General features: G+C 41.7%; 1 protein-coding gene across 2 annotated transcripts in view; it reads left to right on the forward strand.

The window, feature by feature from the left end:
- The window catches only part of creb3l1 (cAMP responsive element binding protein 3-like 1), a 39,529-nt gene that overhangs the window by 3,273 nt on the left and 18,548 nt on the right, over nt 1-17,708 (forward strand). Inside the window, exons 2-3 of one of the 2 annotated variants that reach the window (XM_080877954.1) lie at nt 11,811-11,943; nt 16,064-16,150. In XM_080877954.1, coding sequence (XP_080734080.1) covers nt 11,811-11,943; nt 16,064-16,150 — 220 coding nt within the window. The remainder of the gene's footprint in view (nt 1-11,810; nt 11,944-16,063; nt 16,151-17,708) is intronic. The other variant, XM_080877955.1, reaches the window with a different exon arrangement.

Below are 17,708 nucleotides of genomic sequence, written 5' to 3' on the forward strand. Positions count from 1 at the left end.
ATAAATTGTTCAAAAGGCAAGATGAAAAATTTCTAGTATACATCCTGGTTAATCCACTAACCCTAAACTCAAATGTATCCAGATTACTCTCACACATGACAACAGAAGAAACAAGTGCTCACTTTGACGATGCTGTTTAACTTTATCACTTAAAATATTACAAAACTAAAATGAGTAATGGATAAACTGACATAGAAATCACTATATACACTACATGTGTGTGTGTATATATATATATATATATGTATATATATATATATATATATATATATATATATATATATATATATATATATATTATTAGTATGATATGCTGTTTTTTCAAGTTGAAAATCACACAAATTGAGCTCAAGCAGTAACACTGTTAAATATTTAGGCTGTAAAGCTTCTTTCTGCTCTAGTCTTTTCACCTTCCTCTCCATCCACACTCAATTCTTTTTTATTATTTATTTTATTTTATTCTATTCTACTCTCCATTCAGACCCTGTACTCCAGCTTTAAAAGGACACGCCCAACTTATTTGCGTACTGGCTGCCCATTGGCCGCTCAGCTGCCAGAAGGAATGTGTGCAGGCATGCAGCAAAGTGTGTGTGTTTGTGTGAGAAGAGAAGGAAAAATACTCTTCTGCTGTTTTATTGAGAACTATAGCTCATTTCATGTCTGTCTCACAGACACACACACACACACAACACACACACACACACACACACACACACACACACACACACACACACACACACACACACACACACACACAATAACCACAGCTCCCTTTTCTCTTGCTCACAAATGTAGTTCAAGTGAGGCCAAATCCAGCCAACCCACTGCAGCCACACATCACCACATGAAGCCAAATACAGTAGAGAACATTACCATTTTCTTATCTGCGGCAGCCAGCGTTACAGGATAATGACATGATGTTTCCAGGTCTCTCAAAAATGCAGTTTCATTTTACACACAAAAAAAAGGTCTAGGGCAGTCATTCAGTATTTTACTGAATTTTAAAACCTGTTTGAAAACTCTACCAGTGCAGTGAAGGATAATTTCACCTGTTTCGTGATAAAGATGGAAGAAATTCCTTTAATCTAGGAAATATCTCCTACAGACTGGAGCAACCAGGAATTTTTTGGTATTTCTTTTTTCTTTTTTTTTTAAGCATGCAAAATAATCCCTGCTTTTATGTAAGGAAAAAAAAAATCAAGGCTTAAATCAGAGAAAGCTAAACATAGACTAGACACATGAAACACACGTGCGGCTCATATAACTCATTTATAGGAAACACTTTAAACAAATGCATCAGGAAGAAATTTATTTCTTCACTTTGTCTGGATTTTTTTCTTATTTTTTTGAAGGCATAAGTCATGCGCATGGTCGGGTATGAGAACCAGATTTATTTCACTGTGGGATTCATTATAATGGACCTTAGTCCTGCAGGGTTTTGGACCTAAAACTGTCCAGGTTACTGCCAGCAATTATGTGACCGTTTGAGCTAATGCTAACAACCGTTGCTGAGGCAGTGGCACAGAAGTGCATAATCAGAGAGGAGGTCTGCGTAATACAGGGAGTGCAGAATTATTAGGCAAGTTGTATTTTTGAGGAATAATTTTATTATTGAACAACAACCATGTTCTCAATGAATCCAAAAAACTCATTAATATCAAAGCTGAATGTTTGTGGAAGTAGTTTTTAGTTTGTTTTTAGTTTGAGCTATTTTAGGGGGATATCTGTGTGTGCAGGTGACTATTACTGTGCATAATTATTAGGCAACTTAACAAAAAACAAATATATACCCATTTCAATTATTTATTTTTACCAGTGAAACCAATATAACATCTCCACATTCACAAATATACATTTCTGACATTCAAAAACAAAACAAAAACAAATCAGCGACCAATATAGCCACCTTTCTTTGCAAGGACACTCAAAAGCCTGCCATCCATGGATTCTGTCAGTGTTTTGATCTGTTCACCATCAACATTGCGTGCAGCAGCAACCACAGCCTCCCAGACACTGTTCAGAGAGGTGTACTGTTTTCCCTCCTTGTAAATCTCACATTTGATGATGGACCACAGGTTCTCAATGGGGTTCAGATCAGGTGAACAAGGAGGCCATGTCATTAGTTTTTCTTCTTTTATACCCTTTCTTGCCAGCCACGCTGTGGAGTACTTGGACGCGTGTGATGGAGCATTGTCCTGCATGAAAATCATGTTTTTCTTGAAGGATGCAGACTTCTTCCTGTACCACTGCTTGAAGAAGGTGTCTTCCAGAAACTGGCAGTAGGACTGGGAGTTGAGCTTGACTCCATCCTCAACCCGAAAAGGCCCCACAAGCTCATCTTTGATGATACCAGCCCAAACCAGTACTCCACCTCCACCTTGCTGGCGTCTGAGTCGGACTGGAGCTCTCTGCCCTTTACCAATCCAGCCACGGGCCCATCCATCTGGCCCATCAAGACTCACTCTCATTTCATCAGTCCATAAAACCTTAGAAAAACCAGTCTTGAGATATTTCTTGGCCCAGTCTTGACGTTTCAGCTTGTGTGTCTTGTTCAGTGGTGGTCGTCTTTCAGCCTTTCTTACCTTGGCCATGTCTCTGAGTATTGCACACCTTGTGCTTTTGGGCACTCCAGTGATGTTGCAGCTCTGAAATATGGCCAAACTGGTGGCAAGTGGCATCTTGGCAGCTGCACGCTTGACTTTTCCCAGTTCATGGGCAGTTATTTTGCGCCTTGGTTTTTCCACACGCTTCTTGCGACCCTGTTGACTATTTTGAATGAAACGCTTGATTGTTCGATGATCACACTTTAGAAGCTTTGCAATTTTGAGACTGCTGCATCCCTCTGCAAGATATCTCACTATTTTTGACTTTTCTGAGCCTGTCAAATCCTTCTTTTGACCCGTTTTGCCAAAGGAAAGGACGTTGCCTAATAATTATGCACACCTGATATAGGGTGTTGATGTCATTAGACCACACCCCTTCTCATTACAGAGATGCACATCACCTAATATGCTTAATTGGTAGTAGGCTTTCGAGCCTATACAGCTTGGAGTAAGACAACATGCATGAAGAGGATGATGTGGACAAAATACTCATTTGCCTAATAATTCTGCACTCCCTGTATCCCTGCAGAATGCAGCAGGTTTGATACATTTAATAGTAGTTGTATTACTTCATGATTAGCTAAAGCATGGATTAATGAAGTCTGGAAGCTTTGATTACAAGTAGTCATTATGTTTTACCTATTAATTTACTTATGATACACAAGAAATACTTTCTTGCATAGGCCATTATAAACATTATTCATCAAATCCAAGTGCCAATTTTATATGTGTGTATGTATGAATTGATTGATTTGTTTATGGCTTGAGGACCCGAAGACAATTTTCCATTGATGTGGATAATAAAGTTATTCTATTCTATTCAAACCTCGAGACTTAAAAGTCGAGCCATCACAGATGGCCACTTGAGGTTGGTACAGGATGTGACTTTCCATAGACTTCCTTTTTAAAATGTCCAAATTTAGAGCAGAAATAAACATGTTTACAGTAAAAAATAAGATTTTTCTCTCTCTTGCTGAATTCCCCCTTCAGGACAACTGAATGGAAGTGAATTTCAATATAACATCCATCTATCTATCCATTCCATTCTGCCACTCATCTGGGTCTGGGTCGTGGGGGTTGCAGTCTAGGTAGAGACTCCCAGCCTTCCCTCTCCCCAGCCACCTTTTCCACCTTATCTGGGAGACACTAAGTTGTTCCCAGGAAAGCTAAGAGATATAATCCCCCCAGCGTGTTGTAGGTTTGCCCCGGGACCTCCTCCCAGTAAGACATGCCCCAACCACCTCGTCCAGGAAATGTCCATGTGAAATACCCAGACCACCTCAACTGGCTCCCTTCAATGTGGAGAAGCATCGACTTTCTCTCAATTGACCAAGTTCCTTACACTATCTCAGTCTTCATAAAAGTGTGGTCCGGCTCTCTCTGGTGGTATGTGGGAAATCTCCAATTTTTTTTAAGATGAAATAATATACCATTGTGAAGGTATGCAAAGACGACACGAGAGTTCCCGAGGCTCTTCTGGGAGCCGGAGTCAACTCCCTGAGCATGAGTTCTCTATGAAGAGTAGCCTTTCCTTATCCCCAGCGGTCACGGCCGCTACAGAGCGCTGGCGGACTAGTTTCCCTCGGCCTTAAAACTGCAAAGGCATGCTGGTGCCACCATCCCAGCCACCATCGATGAGTCGTTGAGAATCGGTGGGGGCGCGGGAGATGCCATCGGTGAGTCAGGAACTATTGCTTGGATGCCGAACCTCCTAGTAGCCAGGAGAATGCGATCCGCTTCTTCTGCAAGTGAGTGGTAATCCTTCACAGCCAGCAGCGGGGAGTTGGCGAGGCCAGCTCGCACCGGCAACTGTCGGAGGAAGACGTGTGAAGAGGAATCTGCCGTCATCCGTTCCTAGCAAGGACGGTGTGCTCTCCATAAGCTTGAGTGCGGTACCATCATCCAGGCACGAGAGAGGGATTCTCGGGCAGCTCTGCATTTGAGAGGGAGTAGCACAACAGCAGCAGCGCCTTGAGAGCGGTGTATTTCCTTTGGGTGGGGGGATCCTGGAGGAGGGTCATCACACAGCAGGTGGACAGCGGATCCAGCGAGGCCACCACATGATGATATTTCGTGTCGACGGCTGAATTATCAGCGCCGGAGAAACGCCCGATAAGACATCGTGAACGCTTCCTGGCCATCCGGTGAAACTGCTGGGAAGACAACGTTGGAGAAACGTTAACATTTTATTTGTACTGCATAATCTGCAGATTCTGACAGAAATCTGCAACTATCCTTTCATCAGGCCATCACTTAAAGACCGGATATCCCACCTGCTGTGAATGTTTTAATGCCGTACAGTTGTTATTATTATCACTTGAACCACTCCAGTGTGAGCTCACCACCTCTATATGACTTGTGCATTTAACTTAATGAGTAGCGTGGCCCACTTGATTGACAGGTGGCTGCAGTTGTGAGCTGTAGCTTCGCTAATTTGAATCAATGAACAGGACTACAGACTGTGGTGCTGGTGAATTTGAATGCAATTATCTAGTAAATTAAAGGGCTTAAGCTTTCAAAACATTCCTTTTATAAAGTAAGTAAATCTCCTTTGTCAACATTAATAGCAGGTATCAGTCTCTGTGTCTCTTGCACCTTGCTAAACAAGTTTACTAAAGTTAGCAGAAACGTAGCGCTCCACCATTTCATCTAAATTTCATGGTGACAGCCAGTATGCTTGATGGGAGGCCTCAACACAGTAGTCCACAAACCGCTGGGGGACGTCACAGCGGCTACATCCAACTTTTATATGAAGCCTGTGATCAAATCCACATGATTGTCAGTGACAGTTTACAAGGCTACATGACTTCATAAAGATATTTTTCTTTCAGTGTATTTTCCTTTGGCCTTTTACATGTTGTTCTGAAGATTTTTACGATACTTTCCACTGCTGTATTCCCTCCATAATGACATACAGTTTTTGGCCTCAGTGATCCAAGTCTGTTCTTTCAGTCCTCGTAAAGATATAGGAGGTGGTTCTTCTTGCCTGTGAACTCTACTACCGCTGACTAGTGGCTAGGCAGTTTAGTCCATTTTTTTTCTGCCATCTTCACCTGAACCAGCGAGGTAGCTGAATGAAAGAGAGAAGAGAGAGATGTGTTAAGACTCCACACGGTTAATTACAGGCATAGCAGAGCTGCTCTCTACATTTATAATTACCCCATACCTCTGTCTTTCCCAGTTCTCTTTGTGTGGTTTATCTCTCAGCTTTGTCCCCTCTAATGACACATCAGCCCTGAAATGAGCTATAAAACTTGTCAACTGCTTTTTAACACTGTTTTCTTCTCTAAAGTGGATCTTTTCCCAGCAGAGAGGGGAAGCGTTTCAGGTAATAACAGGTTCAGACTTCGGCTCCTCCATTCACGGATGCAGATTTTTGAGGATCGAGTATCGAACCCGAAGACACTCTGTGTTTATTAAGCTCCCCAATAATAAAAGTATTCTTCTAGTGTGGCTGCGCTACACAGGGTGTTCTCGGTACAGATGATAAAACAGTTCATTGCGATAATAAATTAATTGCAAAGAAGGCAGTTCTAGGAATGGGAAATGTTGCCGGTGCGTTTGCCATTTGAATGTCAGGTAGTGCAGGTGTGATGCAGATTAGCATCGGTGCATTTAGCTCAGAGAAATTGTCAACTGAATATTGACCTTTAGTCTGAAAACGGATTGGTGGGGCACAAAAACATTGCTTTATCTGCGTGCATAAATTTACTTGTGGCCCACAAGTTAACTCTGTAGCTGCCACAACAACAGCTTGGCTTTCTCCATAGAGTCTTATTTGTGTCAGCAGCTCTTCACATGGTGGTGTGAGGGATGATTGATTGTAAAGGAGGTTGTTGCTGCTGCTGCTGTGTTGAGATGCAGGGACTTTTGGCAGCATCTGATTATTTCAGTTATTACATTTGGCTCAGTATTGTGGTGTATACATCTACACTCTACACAAACTGGAAAAACATTTATTAACATTAAAATGAAAGATTTCTTAAGTTGTCATCGCCACACCCCTCTTGCAGCATATTCCATTGCACGTGAAATTCACCCTCCAGGTTTTTTTTACCTTTAAGGTTTACCTGGAAGGATGAAACTTAGCCGAGTCTTGAAACTGCAGATTTCCCATTGTTTTTCTAGTGAAAGGAGTCTGCACATGTCCAGCCACAAGAGGAAAAAGGCTTATCAGCCAGAATACTTGAATGTGCAGGATGCAGGGGGGGAAAAAAGTCAGCGTGGCCGCGCATACATCAACCCAATGCCAGGTGATGGATAAGCAAAAGATTAACCTCACACAGGATTGTGCTTGTATTGGGTGAGAGCTGCATCGAAGGCTCCAGGTGTGTTGGAGGTAAGCAAGTGGAAAACAAACCAACCCCCCAAAAATAGAGTCGCTCTTCCAGCTGAATGCAAAACTGAAGCCAAATGTAGACAAATATGAAGTAAAACCCAACACAGTATAGCAGAATAAAGAGAAAACCACATATTGGCTGCACTGTTGAGCTAATGCAGCTACTAGAACTAATTTTAGATGCATAATGCTTCAATTATGGACCTTTCTCTGCTTTTTCTCTGTCCCTCTCTCTACATCACTCCCATTATGACCGCAATTAGGAAACTTTTCTCGATTTGTTTTTGAATAGGGTGGTTTTAAATGTGACCTATATTCCCTAATGGAGCAGTATTATAGGGGCAGTGTCGAGGTTACTTAAACGGATATTTTGATGGCATTTAGTGCAACAGGGCTTCTCTTGTCACGATGCATATGCTATTCCTGTATGTGTGTATGAATGGGCGAGTATGCACATGTGAAAGAGGATCACTGAGTGTATGCTAGACTGATACTAAGATATGAGCTAATATCTGGTCATTTTGGATTACTGTATACATGAGTTATATTCAAAAGGGAAAATGATGAGATGACTGCACCTTCTGCATTGTATTTCACCACTGAGTTAGGTTCACACTAGAGGGTGTTTTGGACCATCCATGTCAAAAGAGCAACCGCCAGGCCCTGCTAAACACAGTCCTTTACCGCAGGAGGTCTGCAGTGAAAGACTTTGCACCTCGGGAAAACTGCACAAAAGCCACAGGGAGGACGACGGGTGGCCAAGACCCCGCAGGTTCACTGCTACAGAAACCTTGACTTTACTTCTTGTTCATAGATGTTTTTGACCTGAGGCTTGGCTTATGCTGTCTTGGCTTCAACTGCACTAAGCAGCGACTGCGTTTTTATTGGAATTTGCATGACTATAAACAGAAGGAGTTTGCTGAGTTTATAATAGGCAGCACAGTCATGTAGTGGTTAGCACTGTCTCCCTGTAGCTAGAAGGTTCTGGGTTCATGTCTGCCTTTCTGGCAACCTGTCCAGGGTTTACCCAGTCGTTTGCCTTAGGATAGGGCAAACCCAGAGGTGGATAGGTAGTAAAGGAAGTGAAAGTATGGATGAATTCAAAACACAAGATTAAAAGAGAGCGACATTGAGAATGTGAATATGGAACAGAAAGCTTTTTATTTGATGGAGCCACCGTCCTGGACAAACTGCGCTGTTGTTTGCACGCTGATTTGGAACCAACTAAACTTTTCATATCATAGCGTGAGCTATATATCATTCGGGTTCTTGCGTATGTACACACTTCTTTTTTGCCTGGAGGTTCAGTGAGCCTTGAGGTTCAGGTACAAAAATTGATCTGGTTCATGGACTTCCTTTTATCTTTTTTTTTTTTACTCCAGCGGACCATGACTCACACATGCGTAGGTGGGTTTAAAAGATGCATGTGTTGATATAGGACAGAAATACATATAATTACAGTTGCCGTTGTGTGCAGGACTATTTCCTGGCTTACTGTCAAGGCCACCCGGAGCACCTCAGTGTAGCAGAGATCTTTAAAATTTTCATTTGCACCTGTACATCTGCTGCATGTCTGCTGAACCTCCAAATCCCGAACCTTCCTCCCTACTTCCAAACCTAACTGTCCCCCTGTGAAAAAAGTAACTTCCCTCATTGTTAAATCATGAATTAACAGTTATTAACCACATTTTTCTTAGAAACTTGAGTTTAATGTCACCAGTCACACTCCGTCCTGATTGCTGCCAGTCCTCTTGAGTCACGAAATCATTTAAATACAACATGTCTGATAAAGTGAAATAGGCTTGATCTAAAGAAACAGATAAGAAACAAAGTTATTGACATCTATCATTCTGAAAAGGCTTATAAAGTAATTTCTATGGCTTTGGGACTCCAGTGAACCACAGTGACAGCCATTATCCACAAATGGAGAATACCTGGATCAGTGGTGAACCTTCCCAGGAGATGACTGCTTAACAAAATGACTTCAAGAGTGCATCGACGACTCATCCAGGAGCTCACAAAAGAACCCAGAACAAGATCTAAGGAACTGCAGGTCTCACTTGCATCAGTTAAGGTCAAAGTTCATGATTCATCTTGAAAAAAATCCTGATCGTCTGAGAGACTATTCTGATGATTCAAAAGTTGGACTTTTTGAAAGGTTTGAGTCCCGTAACGTCTGCATAAAACTAACACAGCATTTCATAAAAGGAACACCATAACAACAGTTAAACATGGTGGTGGTAGTGTGATCGTCTGCAGCTGCTTTGCTGCTTCCGGATGACTTGCTGTAATTGATGCAACCACGAATTCTGCGCTTTACCAGAAAATCCTGAAGGAGGATGTCCGTTCATCAGTACATACCCCGAAGTTCAAATACACTTGGTCAAAAGAGCTTGCAAAGAAAAGCGTCTGGACTTCTTTAAGTTGCTTGAAGACGTTTCACCTCTCATCCGAGAAGCTTCTTCAGTTCTAAGGTCAAATGGTGGAGAGTCCCAGATATAAACCTAGTGGGAGTGACCCCCCACAGAGGGACAAAAGGACCCCCTGATGATCCTCTAATCGCCTGAGCCAAGGTGTGAAACTGGGTGTGGGTCCCAATCAGCCAGAGTTTCGGGTGTGTTCATTGTGAAACCTGGCCCCACCTTATCATGCAAATTCCTGAGGTCAGATGGCCCAGGATGTGAGTGGGCGTTAAGGCGTCTGGGAAGGGATCTCAAAACTGGATTATAGATGGCAGAGAGTTGGTGTCGTAAACCCCCGCCTCTGTTCAAAGATGGTCGCTCACAGTGGACATAGATGACTTCTTTCACTCCTCTTTCAAACCATCTGTCCTCTCTGTCCAAAATGTGAACATTGGCATCCTCGAAAGAGTGTCCTTTATCCTTAACCCTTGTGTGGTGTTCGTATTTTTGTTACTCAGCCAGTGTTCATGGGTCTGGTGGACCCGCTAGAGTTTTGGCTTTCCAAATTAACACTATCAAACAATTTTATGTTAAATTACTCAACAGATGTTTACTTCATCCCAATTACAAGACATATGAACAGCAAACATGGTTAATTTTTTCCCTTTACCTTTGTTAGATCACATTTATGAATTAATGTGCTTCTCGTTTTTCTTTTATATAAAATGTTATAAATAAATCAGTTATAATCAAGTGGAGTGAGTGGAAAGACACAACACATTTACACGTGAAAAAATAATTAATTGTTTAATTTTTCTTTTGAAAAAAACTGAACACGGGTCTCACAGACCCGAACACCATACAAGGGTTAAGATGCAGATGGACTGCTGAGTCTTGTCCTGTGGAGGTGGCTCTTCTGTGTTGTGCCATGCGCTTGTGAAGTGGCTGTTTGGTCTCTCCAATGTAGAGGTCTGAGCATTCCTCGCTGCACTGTCCAGCATACAGTTGTATGCTGGACAGTGCTGTACAGTGCAGTGCTGTACAGTGCAGCGAGGAATGCTCAGAACTGAAGAAGCTTCTCGGATGAGAGGTGAAACGTCTTCAAGCAACTTAAAGAAGTCCAGACGCTTTTCTTTGCAAGCTCCTTTGACTACGATGACCTGGATGACTGAGAACCTTCACAGACATTCAAATACACTTCCACCCCCACTTTCAAATGCAGTCATGGTTATTAAGCGAGCTCTGCAGAGTTTTTTTTTTTTAATGTTTTTTGATGGATACATTCAGCAACATTTGAATAAAGCCAATTAATAAAAGTCAGATATACTTTTGAAGAGGTTAAATCTGTTAAAAGTAAATTGCTCATGTGAGCTCTATCTGATAGTATTAATTCACAGGGGGAAAAAAATTCCCCCATAATAGACAGACACGGGAATCTAATCATAACAGGAACGCTTAGAAAGTAATGTTTACCTATCAAATTTAAAATGTGCTCTAAAACTTAGTGTTTATGTCAGCTCCGTTGGTAGCCCTCAGTCGGTTTCTTACAGTTCTTACAAGCCCTTTCCCTCCGTGCATATGATCCATTGTTAGTATTTGAAATATTGAGGTAAGCCTTGTATTTATTGTCCCAATCATGTCTTTATTGTTGCTCCTGGACTGATTTTATCTGTTGTGACACTTCTGGCAGTTCTGGGAGCCTCGCTTAAGCTAATTTCCAGGAATAAAACATGTAAATCAACTTTTGTGTTTCTTGCTAATTAAATCAAGTTATTTCTGTCACTGTGTCTGAAGAGCCTCCAAGCAGTGTGTTGATGGGTTTCCAACCAACCCATGTGTATGTGCGCATAGGCTTTGGTTCAGCTTTTCCCATGTTTTCTGAAGACCAGGGTGACTCATATCGTGTGTGTGTGTGTGTGTGTGTGTGTGTGTGTGCGTATTTATGTGTGCATAAACCAGTGAAATCAGAGCACCGTGCTGTCCCTTGCTTCCAGAACACCGTCTCTCTCTGCTCAGTGACTCATTCATCCAGACTAGAGGATTAATCTGTCAATGCTGTTTCCCATTGACTGACTCTTCGTGTCATCAACACAGCCTATGTTGTCTTGTTTCTGACACTGAGAGATAAGTCTGTCGTAGAACTGAAACTATAGGTCCATTATTTGATGAGTCGATTTGCAGAAAATGAAGTAATTTTCCAGCTATTTTCTTGTCCCAGCTTATCTAAGGTTGCCACTTTTGTCTTTTTTATATCACTGAAAGCTGGATGTTTTCAGATTTGCACTGTTGGTTGGAGAAAGAAAAGCATTTGAGCGCCATACCTTGAGCCCATCTTCCCTTGTCTTTATCCTTGTGCTTTTCATTGAACGTTGAATTGCATGAGGTTCATTGTACCAGAGTGGTTTTATAAAGTAACGTCAGCTAAATACTCCTTTGTCTGTGTCTGTTTCTGTATATGTTTTCCAGCCTTTCTCGGGTGACCAGATGGACGACTTCAGCAGTGAATTATTTAACAGTTTCTTCGACGACCATGTATTAGAGCGACCCCTACTGGCAGAAAGACCTTCATTTTTACACATTGACATGGACAGCAGCCCAGGTGAGCTCCTCTTGTTTTATTATGAGAGATAATCCAAATCCACCTGTCACACCCACCCACACACAGCTCCTTATGGCTGGGCTTTTTTTGCTCCGTATCATCCCTTTTAGTTGTTTAGTTCTCACTTGTTTTCCGTAATCACCAGTAATTCCAGGAGCACTGATTGATCCTTGGATCGAATACACATGGGTACAGCACCAGGTTGGACTTACGTATGCTGGTATGATGACAATAGCTATTGAACTGTAAGCTAAGGCCAGTTGCTGCAATTCATTTGCTGTGTGTTTCCATTCTTTGTACTCTTCTTTGGCGCAGTAATAACAGATGTCTGGAGCCGCGACTCAAGAGAGCACCGCAGTTCTTTTTTTGTTGGTCTTTGTTCATTGAGGGCAGCCCAGAACTGTACATTTACCTCTTTTTCACCAATGAAGCACCAATCCTGGTGCCTACTCTAGAACCAGTTTCATGCATTTTCACCAAATGACTGGCGCCAGGGCCAGAATTGCTGGGAACAAGTTAGAAAGTTGGAACCAGTCACATCTGTGGTTATGGGAAAAGCCACTGTAAGAAGTTCACCGTTCAAACCTGTCTAAAGGTCAGAACTAGCTCAACTGTGGCAACCATATCATTGCTTTAGCCAACCTTTGGGGAGAAAAGTCCCCAGTCTCATTACTTGGGTTGAATCAAAAGCCTTCTCTGACATCAGCGCTGGCTCCTTCTGTGCCCAAGAGTTCAAATTTCATGATATGAGAGCCAGCTTTTGTTGCCAAAGTCTGACTTCCAGAACTCCTGCCTGCGGAACGGAACAGATTAAACTCACTTGTTACTGGATCTTGTTTATCAGCTCAAAATTATTGCAAAATAGGCGCTCACAGCCTGTGGAAGCTGTCATCAGCTCATCACTTGAGACAAATGAGTGTCACTGTTAGTCGTTGCCATTAGGGGTGGGTTTTTATAATCGATTCATTGATTAAAATCGATTATGGCTTGGATAACGTAAAATCGATTAATTAAAATCCTGAATCGATTTTTTTAATATAAATTTATTTTGCCCGAAATGCCAGAATCTCTGGTGACATCTCACAAAATTTCAAGAACCACCAAACAGCTAAGACAGTAAATGAGAGCAGGAACACGGATTCTGCACAAAGACTTAAACACACAGCACGACCCGCGGATCAGAATCATTTAGATGTCGCCTTTCTCACCCGACGGCACGGACACGGTCGGGGCTGAAAGCCGACAGCTCACTGATTCTGATCTGTCGGCGGGTCCGCGCTTTGTGTTCACGCCCTTTATGCGCTGATTCTAAAGCTGTTAGTTTGATCTCTTTCCAAACAATATTGACCGAACCAGCAGCAAAAGAAGATTCACATAAACATCGTCATGAATTCACTCTGACTTTTACTGTTTTGCTTCCACCGCGATGCACAGCTCTCTCTCTCTGTCTCTCTGTCTCTCTCTCTCGCCCTCTCTCTGTCTCTCTGTCTCTCTCTCTCTCGCCCTCTCTCTCTCTCTGTCTCTCTCTCTCTGTCTCTCTCTCGCCCTCTCTCTCTCTCTGTGTACTTCAAGAACAGTTTCCCTTTCTTCATTATTCGCTTGCTTGTTACGCACAAGTCTACCGTTGTTTACAGCGCTGTCGGCCGCTGTTTTTTTCCCTTTTACATTCTTCCGAAAAGAAAACCTCATTTCTGCTGTTCAATACTGAACAAATTTAAACTTTTTAAAATTATTCAAAATGCAAAACGCTTAACCGTGTCTCTAATAAAACCGCTGTAACGTCAGAGGTAATCTTCATATGTTGATTAATGGTTTTCTTTCGTTTTTGATGTACTGCAGAATATTTTTATAAAATCCCAGGCCAGGAAAACCACCTTCATGTTTTTCTGTGTTTTATCTTCAGCTACTTTGACACAAAGGCATCTGCTGTGATGCTTACACCTTTGATAAAGTCTTGCGTGTGTCAGCTTCCTTTTTATTGATACAAAAATATGTAAATGTACTGATCTGAATTATATTTCTGACTGTCAAAATTTCCCAGATTTAAATCGAATCGAATCGAATTAAATCGAATCGTGGATCGAATCGATTCGGGACCTTGTGAATCGGAATTGAATCGATTCTAGAAATCAGTGACGATACCCAGCCCTAGTTGCCATAGTCACAAAGTCATTAGAATGATTAGAAGAAAGGACAAAAAGCAGGATGTTATGTTATTATCATGTCTCAAGAACGCCTGAGTCACTTTTACATTAAAGTCTTAACAGCACTCTCACTATGTATGGACATATGTATATGTACTACATGTGGATATGTACATAGCATCATGAATGTATACATTTATCCAGAAAATAGTACTTTTAGTACTCTGGAAAAGTTTATTCTAATGAGTTTGGTAGTCACTATTTGGCATGACCACCTTTATTCTGAACTCTTTTAGTCAGCTTTCCTTTAATTTCTTTAAGTAGTCTTCAGGAATAGTTCTCAAGGCTTGTTGAAGGACATTCAAACCTCTTCTTTGAACGTTGGCTGCCTTTTCCCTCTGTCCTCTGTCAAGATGTTCCCACACAGTTTCAGTAATGTTGAGGCCTGAGCTCTGGGGAGGTCAATCCATGACTGGTACTGTATGCTTTTACTGCATTGATAGTGTGTTTTGCATCATTGTCATACTGAACAATGAAGCTGTTCCTGATTAGTTGCTTTTCAGATGGTATTGCATTGTGAATCACAATCTGATGGTGCATTTCTGTGGTCATAATTGCATCAGTTTCGGCAGGAACTCCAGCACCACTGGTTGAAATTCAGCCCCAAACCATGATAGGGCCTCCACCGTGTTTTACAGATGACTGTAGACACTCACTGTTGTACCTCTCTCATAACCTCTTCCACATATCCTGACAATGATTCTAACCACATTTGAATTCATCACTCCATCAGACCTGTTGCCACTGATTTTCAGTCCAGTTCTTGTGTAATTTGGCATATGTCAGCCTTTTCTCCTCATTTCTCTTTCTTAAGAATGACTTCCTTGTTATCCTTCCACTGAGACAATTTGTAATGAGCCTTCGCTGAACAATAGCTGATCACCTAAAAGTTCAGTATCATCTCTCAGGTCCTGTGTCAGGTCTTTGCTGGATTTTTCCTGTTTCCTACGGACATGAGTTGCAGATACTGTTCATCCAAAGTGATTTTTTTTAGGTCTGCTTCTTCTTCTTTTGTTCTCAATTATTTCCTCAAGATTTTAAGGATACACTCAACTTCATGTTGAGATATGGCAAATTTTCAGCTAATACCTCTTTGGGAATCAGCTTGTTGGTGCAACAATACTTTTTTAATCCTGTGTTATTGTTGACATTCTTCATAGATTTAACTATGAAGAAATGGGAACAAATGATGTGTTTTTGTGACAGTCTCCTAGCAACAAAGTGCCTAAAGATACAATTTAAAATGGGTTCTTTGCTACATTTTTTTTTATTTGTAGGATCAACACTGGTTCATCCTTTGAGTTGTTACATGGCTTAATAAACAAAACATTCCTGTGACAATAGTCATGACTGGACTGATAATAGGTCAAAAGGGAGCCAAAGGGAAATTGTTGAAAGACCTTGGAGAACTATCGCTCCTTGGAAGCAAACTATAAAGAAATGATAGGTAGCTCGAGACTTATGCACAGCACTGGGAGTAATTGTGAGAGTCTTAAACCTTGGACATCATGAAGTTCCCAGCAGATTTTTCTGTCTAATTAAAGAAAATCATGAATATTGAGGGGCAGCATTCATGAGGAACCCGTGCTCTCATGATCATCATCGATTAAGGCCTTAATGACAAGATATGTCTTAATAGCTATCACTGATGCAGCCAAGAGACCGGAAGAGCACTGCAGTGACACCGCTCATTCATGAAGTGTCGGGCTCTGAACTGGCTTTGTGGCTTCCTTCTGTAATCGTGCTGTCATGTTATAACTCTGTATTTACATGACAGAGAGTGTGACTGAAATCTTTTTAAAAATTGGAACTGAAAACAATTGACTCAGAAGATGAGAAAGCTCTCAGATATGCACACACAGAGCTTGCACTGCTACATTTTCCATCCTTGTGAGACGGCCTTGTTAATCTCACAGATATTCAAGCAGAGCACAGCTACTCCTTGAGTGAAGACTCAGCCCCCCAGAGCCCAGCCCTGTCAGTCAAAATGGACCAAGACTCTGGTAAGTTTGATCTTTTCATTATTTCTTAGCCTTGGCTTCTTTTTAAACCGCTCAGAGCCAAGCAAAGCTCTCCTGCTGATGTTTAGTCTGGCTCTTTATCACGCTGGCTGTCCCCTGGTTATCTGGTTGGCTCAGGTTTCTGCCTGATATAACACATAGCAGGCAGCCTGACCCTCTCTGCTGCCTGTCAACTGTCGTGCACTTCGATTGGCTCAATCCTGTCATATATAATCAATGGCTTAATGATCCACTTGCACTTTGTGTGCAAGTTGAGGAGAAATGTTGCATATTCTGAGTCCTGCTTTCTTCACCTTCCTCTGTCTATTCCTGACTCATCTTCCTCATTATCCCTACCCTCCCTGTCTGCGTCTCTACCTGTCTCGCTCTCGCGCCGTCTGTCTGGGTGCTGTCTGTTCTCCGTTTGTCCCGGGGATCCTGCTGTATGAACCCAGTATGAGCAGCTTTCCTCCAGCTAAGCCCTGCCCACCTAACACACACAGACACACACACACACACACAGACACACGCACACACACACACAGACGCACACAACACTATGACAAGCGTATGGTTTTAAATCTGCAGCTTTAGCCGGAGCCAGCGGAAACTCTCTCTCTCTCTCTTCTGTCAGGTTATCTCTCTCGTTCTCTCTCCTTTTCTCTGTCTCTCTGATGCCTGTTTATCTTCTTTTGCTTCTCTGTCTCCTGTAATCCAATAAAATCCACTTCATTCGTATAAATATCAAATTATCTGCACTGCCAAAATGCCACAATTTCTTGAAAAAAAAAAGCACAATCCTTGATGGACAGATAATACTTTGCTCCTGAGAGAGAGAAAGAGAGAGGGACAAAGGATGAAGTCATATCAGGCTGAATAAATCAGTTTACAGTGACAGTCACTCCGGTCGGTCCAAACTTCAAACAAAATATGAATATCTGCACAGTGATTCAAACCCAAACAGGAAAATGGAAAAGAAATACAGCATTAAATATTTGATATTGCACAATTAAAAAAATTGCTTAGTTGTGATTTCATGGTACTTTGTGGATATTCTTTTCTTTATTTCTTCACTGTGCAGTTGGAGCACTATCAGTTCACATATGGTGCACACACACACACATTGACAAACCCACGTTGTATGCATTTGTTATTGGACATGTGCATGCATGCATTTTACAACCCGCATCTGCTGCATGGTGCCTTAATATTTCACTCTAGAGGCAGCGTTCGAAAGTTTTAAAGGGAAATGGTACAATATCGCTTAACCAACTGTGCCCTAACATGCCTTTTCCGCTTGTACACTGGCACAAAAATAAGACGCTGCAAGACTATGTTAATGTTGCTTTGCTTTTCTTTTAGGACGACAACATCTTGTCTTCTTCTCTGCTTTTGCATGAATGTTAAAAAGTTCTCCAAAGCGTCTCTGGCAAGCAAATGGCAAACCCAGCAATGTGTTATAAATAATCATAAAACGGATTTAGTCCCTGTTTTCCAGCATTTCCTTTTAACCTTAACGTGGTTATACTGGAGAGGATGACCAAAAGGGGTTTTACTGTGT

The sequence above is a fragment of the Rhamphochromis sp. 'chilingali' genome (assembly GCF_963969265.1).
Source record: "Rhamphochromis sp. 'chilingali' genome assembly, chromosome: 3".
NCBI lineage: Eukaryota > Metazoa > Chordata > Actinopteri > Cichliformes > Cichlidae > Rhamphochromis > Rhamphochromis sp. 'chilingali'.